A 14,687-nucleotide genomic window follows, 5' to 3' on the forward strand; every position below is an offset into this window, starting at 1 on the left:
CAAATGTGTTTGATGGGATTGAGGTCAGGGCTCTGTGCAGGCCAGTCAAGTTCTTCCACACTGATCTCGACAAACCATTTCTGTATGGACCTTGCTTTGTGCAAAGGGGCATTATCGTGCTGAAACAGGACAGGGCATTCCCCATACTGTTGCCACAAAGTTGGAAGCACAGAATCGTCTAGAATGTCATTGTATGCTGTAGTGTTAAGATTTCCCTTCACTGGATCTAAGGAGCCTAGGCCAAACCATTAAAAACAGCCCCAGACCATTATTCCACCTCCACCAAACTTTAGAGTTAGCACTACTCATTCGGGCAGGTAGTGTTCTCCTGGTGTCCACTAAACCAAGATTTGTCCATCAGACTGCCAGATGGTAGAGCGTGATTCATCACTCCAGAGAACGCATTTCCACTGCTCCAAAGTACAATGGCGGTGAGCTTTACACCACTCCAGCCGACGCTTGGCTTTGAACCTGGTGATCTTAGGCTTGTGTGCGGCTGCTCGGCCATGGAAACCCATTTCATGAAGCTCCCGACGAACAGTTCTTGTGCTGACGTTGCTTCCAGAGGCAGTTTGGAACTCGGTAGTAAGTGTTGCAAACAAGGACAGATCATTTTTACGCGCTACGTGCTTCAGCACTCAGCAATTCCGTTCTTTGGGCTTGTGTGGCCTACCACTTCGCGGCTGAGGCGTTGTTGCTCCACAATAACAGCACTTACAGTTGACCGGGGCAGCTCTAGCAGGGCAGATATTTGACGAACTGACTTGTTGGAAAGGTGGCATCCTATGACGGTGCCACATTGAAAGTCACTGAGCTCTTCAGTAAGCCCATTCTACTGCCAATGTTTGTCTCTGGAGATTGCATGGCGGTGTACTCTATTTTATACATAAAATAGAGTATGATATAGCCGAATTCACTCATTTGAAGAGGTGTCCACATACCTTTGTATATACTGTATGCTGTAGATACAATAACACATTCCTATTTCGTCAGGTTAATCTCAACATCTTTAAAATAATAAAGTAAACACCCAGTCTCTGTTCTGAACGAAGTATAATTTTACACAACGCCCAAAATATCTTGTGTATTTCCAGTGTGAGCAGATGTACTAGTCTAAACTTCCCAAAGTACCCAGACACTGCATGAATGAGGTGAGAGAAGAGGCACAGCTCAGCTGGAAGTCTGTGTTTTGAGTGGTTTCTGAGCTGTCTTCATGTTTGATGTGATTGGACCCCTGTCTCTCTCAACCCAACAGTGAGGATCTGCTGAGGGGAAGGCAAGGCGGAGGCATCAACAGCCTCCACAGAGTCAGGCTTGAAGACAAGGATCAAACAAACACACACACACACACGCTGACTGACTGATATGCCTCAAACATCTACTGCTAGCTTCCTCCATCATTGGCTTGACTTATCACAACAGTCTGATGCTGATCACTCAAACAATGTCATGTACCCACTGACATCCAAAGGAACTCACAGGTGTGGGGGCTGCGAGTTGAAGATATCAAGGGGGTAATCGTTTATTTAGATTCTCTGCTACCTGTGGTGGCTATACAGTATGGGCCTTCAATATTTGTGACATTTCAGATTGCTTTGTTCTGCAGTTGCATAGCAACTGTTGGTGAATACAATTCATTCATTTCATATGGATGCGATAAAAATAAGTATTTTTCAGATTCTAAGATCTTAAAAGGGTAATTTGAACCTGAAATCCACTTCATTTTAAAATACTCCACTGGAAGAATCCTTCATGTGCATGTCCGTACAGTAAGACATGGTATAGGGTTGCTTCCCCCCTTTTTCAATTTGCAGAACTGACACCTGACAAATGCTACCCTTCCCCACAAATGGCTTTGGTGCAAGACCAGCACTTAGTATGTTGCCATAATGTCTGCTCGACTCTCCCCTATCTCTCCCTGGACTGCTTGCTCCTTTGAGCGCATTACACCATTTGCAGAGCAGGTATTGTTCTAATGATACAGGCTCATCAAAGCGCGTCCTATTATTAGAATCAATCAATAGCCACATCACTGTTTTGCAATACTGAATAACAGAAATACACAGTGTACCCATAATGAGAATGCAGTCTTTGATACTTTGAGAACATTTTGAAGCCTTGATATATCCTTGGGTATATCTTTTCATATCAGAGGTTTAGAAAAATGGGTAAACACCAAGCCTACGCTGGTATTTATGCTGTAATAAGTGTAATTGAATGCCAAACTCTGATTGATCATGGGTAAACTAAACTGCCAGGCGATATATAAACGTGTCTCTAGTTACTCAGGTAGTGCCTCCAGTCAAAAGCTGAGTGTCTTAGTCAAAAACTGTGAACTGCTGGGATGTGATGTACTACACCAGCTCCTTTAACTCAATAAAGTCCCCCAGCAGCACTCGGCATAGATGTCACATCTCACTGTAGCCGGGTGCCAGGACACCTCCTCTGGGGTGTCTTATTCCATTATGCTTACACCCAATCTCTTCTGATGAGTTGAGGCCCCGTGGATCAAAGCGCCTTTGCCCCCGCCACATGACCTGTGTCTCAGGTCCCTGGGTAATGTCAGAGGTGAGGTGGGGACATGGCGGCTGCCAGGGAACCCAGGATGTGTGTCAATACCACAGATGCTAACAACTCATCCCCAGGGTTTGCTCATAGAGAGGGTTTCATCAGGCTGCCCTGGCTGGAAATGGGGAACTGATATGGCCTGGAGGTGCATGACGTGATCACACATGATTGTGGTTCACGGAGTTCATCATGCTTGCTGGTAATGAATGGCCCACAGTGGAAAGGTTGAGTTTGTTGGATGTTCATGGGTTATACATCTGATTCTCCGCAGGCAGCCAAATCACCTTGGGTTTCCTCGTGCCTTTGACCGTATAATACTGTAGCTGCGCTAAAATCCCCATGACGCATACCCTATTTATCATGAATTATGATGAACATAAACCCATTGACCAGCAACAGTTGCATAAGGACTCAATTTCCAAACAGGATATTAACTGTTTTCTAGCCTTGATGTCCAGGCTTCTCCTCGGACTACGCAGAACAGTTTACACAGTATTATCAACACCGATAATGGTAACAAACGCATGCAATTCCGATAAATTGCTTGTGACCACCAAAGCAGGGGAAGCAAATTGTATCTATAAGGCCAGTGTTCTAATGTTGATATTAACTGTGAACACGATCTAGAAAACAGTTGTTTTTGTTGTTGAGTGGAGCAAATACCAAGCATACATCTCTTGCTATGCCTTTAATCTTCCTTTGCACTGGATCGAAACTACACACACTCCTAAGGCAGTGATATACTGCAGCAACAGCTAGCTGCATTAAGATTATATCACATCAAACAGAATACTTACAGCAAGATTAATGGGGACGGTATACAGACTTAACAAATATTGGACGATAGAGATACAAACATCCATAGCAAATAATATTTCCTCGTAGCTTGGAGACAGATACTCTTCCCATGCTTAAGAATTCCTTGTGAATAACGGGAGGCCCCATCAGTAGTCATTATAGAGCACTCGAGAGGGCAGCCCTGAGCCTCAACCCAAAAGCCCATAGGCCCATACAAAGAGGTGGTGCTGGTGGTAAGTCAGTGGTAAGTCAGTAATATTATACTGTAGGGGATCTTCTGGGAGAGAACAAAACCTCACCCAGAAAGTAAATTAGAACACCTTCAGCTTGTTCAAGAATGTGTTGGATTCTGTTAAAAGCCTACTTCTGTCCGCACCAGTAAAATTCATTCCAACACCAACTCCAACACCAACAAATTGCTCCGTTTTATGATCTCAGGTTTTGGAATTAAATATTTATATGTGAAAATGATGGATTCAACACAATCAGTCCATTGTTCAATTCTGGGAAAAGTTTTGATATAAATCTATGACAATAATTGTACATTATACAATTGGGTCAAAGGATTCAGGAGAAAATTCCCTTTTTCAATGGGAAGTGGTGTATTCCTTATCAGAATTAGCATTCTCACCGCTGCACATAAGCAGCAAATTAGGCAAAAGCTAAAAAAAAAAAACTCAACTCATGAAAAAATACTACAAATTACTAAAGAATACTACAGTATTTACTATAGAATTCTAGTATTTTATAGTAAACTGTATATTGTAGAATACTGTCACACCCTGATATGTTTAACCTGTCCTTGTGATTGTCTCCACCCCCCTCCAGGTGTCACCCATCTTCCCTTTTACCCTCAGTGTATATACAATTGAAGTCGGAAGTTTACATACACCTTAGCCAAATACATTTAAACTACGTTTTTCACAATTCCTGACATTTAATCCTAGTAAAAAGTCCATGTCTTTGGTCAGTTAGGATGACCACTTTTTTTTAAGAATATGAAATGTCAAAATAATAATAGAGAAAATTAGTTCTTCCAGCTTTTATTTCTTTCATCACATTCCCAGTGGGTCAGAAGTTTACATAAGTCAATTTGTATTTGGTAGCATTGCCTTTAAATTTTTTAACTTGGGTCAAACGTTTTGGGTAGCCTTCCACAAGCTTCCCACAATAAGTTGGGTGAATTCTGGCCCATTCCTCCTGACAGAGCTGGTGTAATTGAGTCAGGTTTGTAGGCCTCCTTGCTCGCACATGCTTTTTCAGTTCTGCCCACAAATTTTCTATAGGATTGACGTCAGGGCTTTGTGATGGCCACTCCAATACCTTGACTTTGTTGTCCACAACTTTGGAAGAATGCTTGGGGTCATTGTCCATTTGGAAGACCCATTTGCGACCAAGCTTTAAATTCTTGACTGATGTCTTGAGATGTTGCTTCAATATATCCAGATAATTTTCCTACCTCATGAAGCCATCTTTTGTGAAGTGCACCCGTCCCTCCTGCAGCAAAGCACCCCCACAACATGATGCTGCCACCCCCGTGCTTCACAATTGGGATGGTGTTCTTCGGCTTGCAAGCCTCCCCCTTTTTCCTCCAAACATAACGATGGTCATTTTGACCAAACAGTTCTATTTTTGTTTCATCAAACCAGAGGACATTTCTCCAAAAAGTACGATCTTTGTCCCCATGTGCAGTTGCAAACCGTAGTCTGGCTTTTTAATGGCGGTTTTGGAGCAGTGGCTTCTTCCTTGCTGACCGGCCTTTCAGGTTATGTCGATATAGGACTCGTTTTACTATGGATATTGATACTTTTGTACCTGTTTCCTCCAGCATCTTCACAAGGTCCTTTGCTGTTGTTCTGGGATTGATTTGCACTTTTCACACCAAAGTACGTTCATCTCGAGAAGACAGAACGTGTCTCCTTCCTGAGCGGCATGACGGCTGCGTGGTCCCATGGTGTTTATACTTGGGTACTATTGTTTCAACAGATGAACGTGGTACCTTCAGGCATTTTGCTCCCAAGGATGAACTAGACTTAATTAATTAATTATAAATTCATTATAAGTGAAATAATCTGTCTGTAAACAATTGTTGGAAAAATTACTTGTGTCATGCACAAAGTAGATGTCCTAAAAATGAGTTTTAATGACTCCAACCTAAGTGTGTGTTAACTTCCGACTTCAACTGTATACCTGTGTTCTCTGTTTGTCTGTTGTCCATTCACCTTGTCTCGTCAAGTCAACCGGCGTGTTTTTCCATGCTCCTACTTTTTCCAAGTCTCTGTTTTTCTAGTCCTCCCGGTTCTGACCTTTGCCTGCCCTGACACTGAGCCCACCTGCCTGACCATTCAGCCTGCCCTGACACTGAGCCTGCCTGCCACTTTGTACCTCCTGGACTCTGACCTGGTTTATGATCTTTTGCCTGTCCACGACCTGTCTCTTGCCTGCCCCTTGTTTTATAATAAATATCAGAGACTCAAACCATCTGCCTCCCTTGTCTGCATCTGCGTCTCGCCCTGTATTATTATAGAATACTGTTATCCACACTGTATTTTCCCTCAATCCTTTGTAGTACTTACTATATAATTGTGTAGTATACTGTAGAATAATATACTCCACTCTGTAGTATCCCTCAAACGTTTAGTGCTTACTATAGAATCTTGTAGTATACTGTAGAATACTACAAAATGATATTCAATGCTGTAATGTTTAATCTGATACCATTTAACACCTGGTTTAGTCTGGAAATATATTGGTAACATTTTCTTGGCTACTGTACTGACATTTGTATATGTTTTGTACACCAAGTGTATGTTTGATTTGCAGGCAGGTACGCATAGACAAAAGCCTCTGAAAATGATATTCAATGCTCCCAACCCGTGGTAACATTTTCTTGGCTACTGTACTGATATTTTGATATATATTAACACACACACACACACACACACACACACACACACACACACACACACACACACACACACACACACACACACACACACACACGCACACACACACACACACACACACCCACACACAACTGGTCAAATGTTTTACTACTTCATGAAGCTGGTTGAGAGAACGCCAAGAGTGTGCAAAGCTGTCATCAAGGCAAAGGATGGCAATTTGAAGAATCTCAAATAAAACATTTTTTTTAGAATTTGTTTAAAAAAAATGGTTACTACATGATTTCATATGTGTTATTTCATAGTTTTGATGTCTTCACAATTATTCTACAAAGTAGAAGATAGTAAAAATAAACAAAAACCCTTGAATGAGTAGGTGTTCTAAAACTTTTGGGAGTAGTACACAGCGTTGTACGAGATCTTCAGTTTCATGAAAATGTATCGCATGGAATAGCCTTCATTTCTCAGAACAAGAATAGACTGACGAGTTTCAGAAGAAAGTTATTTGTTCCTGGCCATTTTGAGCCTGTACTCGAACCCACAAATGCTGATGCTCCAAATACTCAACTAGTCTAGAGAAGGCCAATTTTATTGCTTCTTTAAATCAGCAGAACAGTTTTCAGCTGTGCTTACATAATTGCAAAAGGGTTTTCTAATGATCAATTAGCCTTGTAAAATGATCAACTTGGATTAGCTAACACAACGTGCCAATGGAACACAGGAGTGATGGTTGCTGATAATGGGCATCTGAACGCCTATGTAGATATTCCATAAAAAAAATCTGCCGTTTCCAGCTACAATAGTCATTTACAACATTAACAATGTCTATACTGGACTTCTGATCATTTTGATGATATTTTAATGGACAAAAAATGTGCGGTAGTGTATATATATACATATTTAAATGTATTACAGATTTAGATTTTGTAATATTATATATTTTGATATCATGATATTTTATCTGTATGACAACAGTGCCATGACCTTCTACGATCAATCAATCTCTATAGGTACAGCACCTTTCCACTCCTGTAATTCAGCCCTTTTCCTTTAGCCTGAAATAATCAAATGAAGTTCTGCTTATTTTAATCATGAATTCTACTAGACTCACTGAACATTTCACATTTTGTTCTACGTGAAATACCTCAGTCATATTTCATTTGCTTGGCCCATTTGCTTTCCGCCTAAGGCGAGAAAAGAGAAATAAATAAAGTTGCTGGTCTTGCCACCTGAGAGAGAAATAAAATAAAACAAATATTATTTTCAGAAATCCATGCCCCAACAAACTGAAGCTGTTATGAGGGCAAAAATGAGGAGATTCAACTCAAAATTAGGAAGGTGTTCCTAATGTTTGATACACTCAGTGTACAGCGCATTCGGAAAGTATTCAGACCCCTTGACTTTTTCCACATTTTGTTATGTTACAGCCTTATTCTAAAATGTATTAAATCGTTTTTCCCCCTCATCAATCTACACACAATGCCCCATAATGACAAAGCAAAAACAGGTTTTCAGACATTTTTGCAAATGCATTAACAAAAACTGAAATATTACATTTACATAAGAATTCAGGCCCTTTACTCAGAACTTTGTTGAAGCACCTTTGGCAGTGATTATAGCCACGAGTCTTCTTGGGAATGACGCTACAAGCTTGGCACACCTGTATTTGGGGAGTTTCTCCCACTCTTCTCTGCAGATCCTGTCAAGATCTGTCAGGTTGGACGGGGAGCGACACTGCCCAGCCATTTACAGGTCTCTCCAGAGATATTCAATCGGGTTCAAGTCCGGGCTCTGGCTGGGCCCCTCAAGGACATTCAGAGACTTGTCCTGAAGCCACTACTGCATTGTCTTGGCTGTGTGCTTAGAGTTTCTGTCCTGTTGGAAGGTGAACCATCGCCCCAGTCTGAGGTATTGAGTGCTATGGAGAAGGTTTTCATCAAGGGTCTCTCTGTACTTTGCTCCGTTCATCTTTCCACCAATCCTGACTAGTCTCCCAGTCTATGACGCAGAAAAAAACATCCCCACAGCATGCTCCTGCATTCAGGTCATAGAGTTCAATCCATGTTTCATCAGACCAGAGAATCTTGTTTCTCATGGTCTGAGAGTCTTTAGGTTACTTTTGGCAAACTGCAAGCGGGTTGTCATGTGGATTTTACTAAGGAGTGGCTTCCGTCTGTCCAGTACCATAAAGTCCTGATTAGTGGAGTGCTGCAGGGGTGGTTGGCCTTCTGGAAGGTTCTCCCATCTCCACAGAGAAACTCTGGAGCTCTGTCAGAGTGACCATTGGATTCTTGGTAACCTCCCTGACCAAGGCCCTTCTCCCTCAATTGCTCAGTTTGGCCAGGCGGCGAGCTCTAGGAAGAGTCTTGGTGGTTCCAAACTTCATCCACTTAAGAATGATGGAGGCCACTGTGTTCTTGGGGACCTTCAATGCTGCAGAAAAAATTATGTTACCCTTCCCCAGATCTGTGCCTCAACACAATCCTATCTCGGAGCTCTACAGACAATTCCTTCAACCTCATGGCTTGGTTTTTGCTCTGACATGCACTGTCAACTGTGGGACCTTATATAGACAGGTGTGTGCTTTTCCAAATAATTTCCAATCAATTTAAATTTACCACAGGTGGACTCCGATCATATTGTAAAAACATCTCAAGGATGATCAGTGGAAACCGGATGTACCTGAGCTCAATTTTGAGTCTCATAGCAAAGGGTCTGAATACTTATGTAAATAAGGTTTTTCTGTTTTCTATTTATAATACTTTTGCAAACATTTCTAAATACCTATTTTCGCTTTGTCATTATGGGGTATTGTGTGTAAATTGATGAGAATTATTCTTTTTAAAATCCATTTCAGAATAAGGCTGTAAAGTACACTACCGTTCAAAAGTTCGGGGTCACTTAGAAATGTTGCAAAATGAATAGTAAATATAGTGAAGACATTGACAAGGTTAAAAATAATGATTTTTAATTGAAATAATAATTATGTCCTTTAAACTTTGCTTTCGTCAAAGAATCCTCCATTTGCAGAAATTACAGCCTTGCAGACCTTTGACATTCTAGTTGCCAATTTGTTGAGGTAATCTGAAGAGATTTCCCCACATGCTTCCTGAAGCACCTCCCACAGGTTGGACTGGCTTGATGGGCACTTCTTACGTACTTACGTACTTACATACGGTCAAGCTGCTCCCACAACAGCTCAATAGGGTTCAGATCCGGTGACTGTGCTGGCCACTCCTCTGTCCAGTGTCTGTGTTCTTTTGCCCATCTTAATCTTTTATTTTTATTGGCCAGTCTGAGATATGGCTTTTTCTTTGCAACTCTGCCTAGAAGGCCACCATCCCGGAGTCACCTCTTCACTGTTGACATTGAGACTGGTGTTTTGCGGGTACTATTTATTGAAGCTGCCAGTTTAGGACTTGTGAGGCGTCTAGACATTCTAATGTACATGTCCTCCTGCTCAGTTGTGCAACCGGGGCCTCTTTCTATTCTGGTTAGAGCCAGTTTGCACTGTTCTGTGAAGGGAGTAGTACACAGCGTTGCACCAGATTGTCTGTTTCTTGGCAATTTCTCACATTAATTTCTCAAAACATGAATAGACTGACGAGTTTCAGAAGAAAGTTATTTGTTCCTGGCCAGTTTGAGTCTGTAATAGAACCCACAAATGCTGATGCTCCAGATACTCAACTAGTCTATAGAAGGCCAGTTTTATTGCTTCTTTTATCAGGGCAACAGTTTTCAGCTGTGCTAACATAATTGCAAAAGGGTTTTCCAGTGATCAATTAGCCTTTTAAAATGATAAACTTGGATTAGCTAACACAACGTGTCATTGGAACACAGGAGTGATGGTTGCTGGTAATGGTGACCTCAAACTTTTGAACAGTACTGTCCATTTGTGGGGGAAAAGTCAAGGGGTCTGAATACTTTCCCAATGCACTGTATGCTACACACTGTAGTATCCTTTGATCATGTAGCACTTACTGTAGAATTTTGTAGTATACTGTAGAATACACAACACACTGTAGGATCTTTCATTCATTAATAGCACTTTCTATAGAATGTTGTACTTCATGGCAATAGACTGTCCCATAATAATTTTTACCTGGTAATCACGGCATGAAGTACATTATTACGGAAATAAGTCATGGTTAACACCCTCTTACCCAAATGGAAAAAATACTATAATTGACTATATAATACTATAACACTACTATATAATTATGTAGTACATTGTAGTAAACTGTAGTAGGTTATAGGTTATAGAAAATAGCAGAAATGTTGAACCTTGCCATTAAGACTCCTGTCCTACCTACTTACAGGTTATGTCAAATTAGTTCTTCTATTATTTGTCCAGTAGGTTTCTGCAAAGAGAAATCACCCACTTTGGATCCTTGAAAAGCGCTATATAAGTCCTATTTATTATTATAGTAAATACTACAATATACCCTAGTAATATCTGCTAAATATTTTTTTTATGAGGGCAGTTTTTATGAATGGCAGAGACTTGGGCTTACCTTGGACACCCTGTTGGCCACCTCTCGACCAACCGAGAGCCCCTGGACGAATGTGCGGGCTGCAATGAAGGCCCTTGTAACCTGAGCCTTGAGCTTCCTGGGCACGTCTCCAAAGGGTTTGAGCTGGTCTGTGTACTTGCTGATGCACTCCAGATAGTCATCTGTGATGACGTATTGGGAGTTGAGCAGCGTGAACATGCGCTCCAGCAGCCGCGACCAGAAGTCGTTGAGCATCTCCTCCAGGTTCACGTTGCCCCCAGTGTAGTAGCGCTTCAGCTCGGCAAACAGGTTCTGGAAGACTTCTGAGTTCTGCATGTAAGGCTTGCCATAGGTCCGCACGAACATCTCGTTCAGGGACTTCTCCGTGTTCTCCAGCAGCTCCAGGAAGAACTCTTGGTCAAGAGAAGAAAGAGAGAGACAATTCAAATAATGTACAATAATAAAAATAATAATAATACTTTTTTGTTGAGAACTCAGTTGGAGTCTCAACTTAATGTTAACTTAACAGTTAGAATAGTAGAAGAGACAAGATAGAATTTTCAAAATTTGCTTGTGCATCAGCCGTCTTTCTCTTCTGCTTTTCACTGACAGCCCGTGTCAGCAAAAACATTTTAGATTGGTAAGTTAGTCTAGCCAGCTATCTAAACTTCTAGTGATCATGGTCAAATTACCGACCGGGGGACCCCCATTTGTTTTATTAGTCACTCTCAGTCAGATATCATATTAAAACGGCAAACATTTCTCTCACCCTATGGCAAAATAAGTAGAATTGCAAGTAATTAGCTGTAAAACTGCACATTGCATGAAATTAGCTATAGAATTTGAAACAATTCTCTCCGCCCCATGACAAAATGTGGAGAATTGCAGAAAACTTGCTTTAAAACTGCACAAAAAACTGTACGGCCCATAGCAAAATATGTAGAATTGCAGGAAGTGAATTTTGTTCTCTCTGCTGTCAAGAGGAGGGGCCGATAAAATGTTTTGCTCGCAGGGTGGGGGGGACCAAAAGGCTTGGGCCGGCTCTGACTGCATGTGTGGGTATGGATGTGGGGATGCGGCCCCTCATGACAAGTTCAGATTTTTTGTGAATCCCAACCCATTCAAAGTTGCACATCTCTGATGTACAGCATATACTTTATATATATATATATATATATATATATATATATATATATATATATATATATATATATATATATAGTTGAAGTCGGAAGGTTAGATACACTTAGGTGGAAGTCATTAAAACACATTTTTCAACCACTCCACAAATTTCTTGTTAACAAATTATAGTTTTGGCAAGTCAGTTAGGACATCTACTTTGTGCATGACAAAAGACATTTTTCCAAAATTTGTTTACAGACAGATTATTTCAATTATAATTCACTGTATCACAATTCCAGGGGGTCAGAAGTTTACATACACTAATTTGACTGTGCCTTTAACAGCTTGGAAAATTCCAGAAAATTATGTCATAGCTTTAGAAGCTTCTGATAGGCTAATTGACATAATTTGAGTCAATTGGAGTTGTACCTGTGGATGTGATTCAAGGCCTACCTTCAAACTCAGTGCCTCTTTGCTTGACATAATGGGAAAATCAAAAGAAATCAGACATCAGAAAGAAAATTGTAGACCTCCACGAGTCTGGTTCATTCTTGGGATCAATTTCCAAACCCCTGAAGGTACCACGTTCATCTGTACAAACAATAGTACGCAAGTATAAACACCATGGGACCATGCAGCCGTCATACCGCTCAGGAAGGAGACGCGTTCTGTCTCCTAGAGATTAACGTACTTTGGTGTGAAAAGTGCAAATCAATCCCAGAACAACAGCAAAGGACCTTGTGAAGATGCTGGAAGAAACAGGTAGAAAAGTATCTATATCCACAGTAAAGCGAGTCCTATATCGACATAACTTGAAAGGCCGCTCAGCAAGGAAGAAGCCACTGCTCCAAAACCGCCATAAAAAAGACAGACTACGGTTTGCAACTGCACATGGGGACAAAGATCATACTTTTTGGAGAAATGTCCTCTAGTCTGATGAAACAAAAATAGAACTGTTTGGCCATAATGACCTTTGTTATGTTTGGAGGAAAAAGGGGGAGGCTTGCAAGCCGAAGAACACCATCCCAACCGTGAAGCACAGGGGTGGCAGCATCGTGTTGTGGGGGTGCTTTGCTGCAGGAGGGAATGGTGCACTTCACAAAATAGATGGCATCATGAGGTAGGACAATTGTGAATATATTGAAGCAACATCTCAAGACATCAGTCAGGAAGTTAAAGCTTGGTTTCAAATGGGTCCTCCAAGTGGACAATGACCCCAAGCATACTTCCAATTTGTGGCAAAATGGCTTAAGGACAACAAAGTCAAGGTATTGGAGTGGCCATCACAAAGCCCTGTTCTCAACCCTATAGAATTTTTGGGGGGCAGAAATGAAAAAGCGTGTGTGAGCAAGGAGGCCTACAAACCTGACTCAGTTACATCAGCTCTGTCAGGAGGAATGGGCCAAAAATCACCCAACTTATTGTTGGAAGCTTGTGGAAGGCTACCCGAAACGTTTGACCCAAGGTAAACAATTTAAAACGAAATGCTACCAAATACTAATTGAGTGTATGTAAACTTCTAACCCACAGGGAATGTGATGAAATAACTAAAAGCTTAAATAAATAATTCTAGAGGATGCCTGGTTATTTTTTTTAAACGCCTTCCTCACCATCTTAAATTAGCATGCCCCATTCAAGAAATGTAGAACCAGGAACATATATAGCCCTTGGTTCTCTCCAGACCTGACTGCCCTTAACCAACACAAAAACATCCTATGGCGTTCTGCATTAGCATTAGCCCCCGTGATATGCAGCTTTTCAGGGAAGTTAGAAAACAATATACACAGGCAGTTAGAAAAGCCAAAGCTAGCTTTTTCAAGCAGAAATTTGCTTCCTGCAACACAAACTCAAAAAAGTTCTGGGACACTGTAAGGTCCATGGAGAATAAGAACACCTCCTCCCAGCTGCCCACTGCACTGAGGATAGGAAACTCTGTCACCACCGATAAATCCACTATAATTGAGAATTTCAAAAAGCATTTTTCTACGGCTGGCCATGCTGTGTCAAATCGGAGGGCCTGTTGTCCGGGCCTCTGGCAGTCTCTATTGGGGTACCACAGGGTTCAATTTTTGGGCTGACTCTCTTCTCTGTATACATCAATGATGTCGCTCTTGGTGCTGGTGAGTCTCTGATCCACCTCTACGCAGACGACACCATGCTGTATGCTTCTGGCCCTTCTTTGGACACTGTGTTAACAACCCTCCAGACGAGCTTCAATGCCATACAACTCTCCTTCCGTGGCCTCCAACTGCTCTTAGATACAAGTAAAACTAAATGCATGCTTTTCAACCGATCGCTGCCTGCACCTGCCCGCCTGTCCAGCATCACTACTCTGGACGGTTCTGACTTAGAATATGTGGACAACTACGAATACCTAGGTGTCTGGTTAGACTGTAAACTCTCCTTCCAGACTCACATCAAACATCTCCCATTCAAAGTTAAATCTAGAATTGGCTTCTTATTTCGCAACAAAGCATCTTTCACTCATGCTGCCAAACATACCCTTGTAAAATTGACCATCCTACTGATCCTCGACTTCGGCGATTTCTTTTACAAAATAGCCTCCAATACCCTACTCAATAAATTGGATTTAGTCTATCACAGTGCCATCCGTTTTGTCACCAAAGCCCCATATACTACCCACCACTGTGACCTGTACGCTCTCGTTGGCTGGCCCTCGCTTCATACTCGTCGCCAAACACACTGGCTCCAGGTCATCGACAAGACCTTGCTAGGTAAAGTCCCCCCTTTACTCAGCTCGCTGGTCACCATAGCAGCACCCACCTGTTGCACGCGCTCCAGC

General features: G+C 41.6%; 1 protein-coding gene across 2 annotated transcripts in view; it reads right to left on the reverse strand.

The window, feature by feature from the left end:
* LOC110520166 (glypican-6) overlaps positions 1-14,687 on the reverse strand; it is a 112,662-nt gene that overhangs the window by 50,695 nt on the left and 47,280 nt on the right. For both annotated transcript variants that reach the window (XM_021597292.2, XM_021597293.2), the window contains exon 3: positions 10,784-11,175. In XM_021597292.2, the coding sequence (XP_021452967.2) occupies positions 10,784-11,175 (392 nt within the window). The remainder of the gene's footprint in view (positions 1-10,783; positions 11,176-14,687) is intronic.

Source organism: Oncorhynchus mykiss, chromosome 3 (genome assembly GCF_013265735.2).
Source record: "Oncorhynchus mykiss isolate Arlee chromosome 3, USDA_OmykA_1.1, whole genome shotgun sequence".
NCBI lineage: Eukaryota > Metazoa > Chordata > Actinopteri > Salmoniformes > Salmonidae > Oncorhynchus > Oncorhynchus mykiss.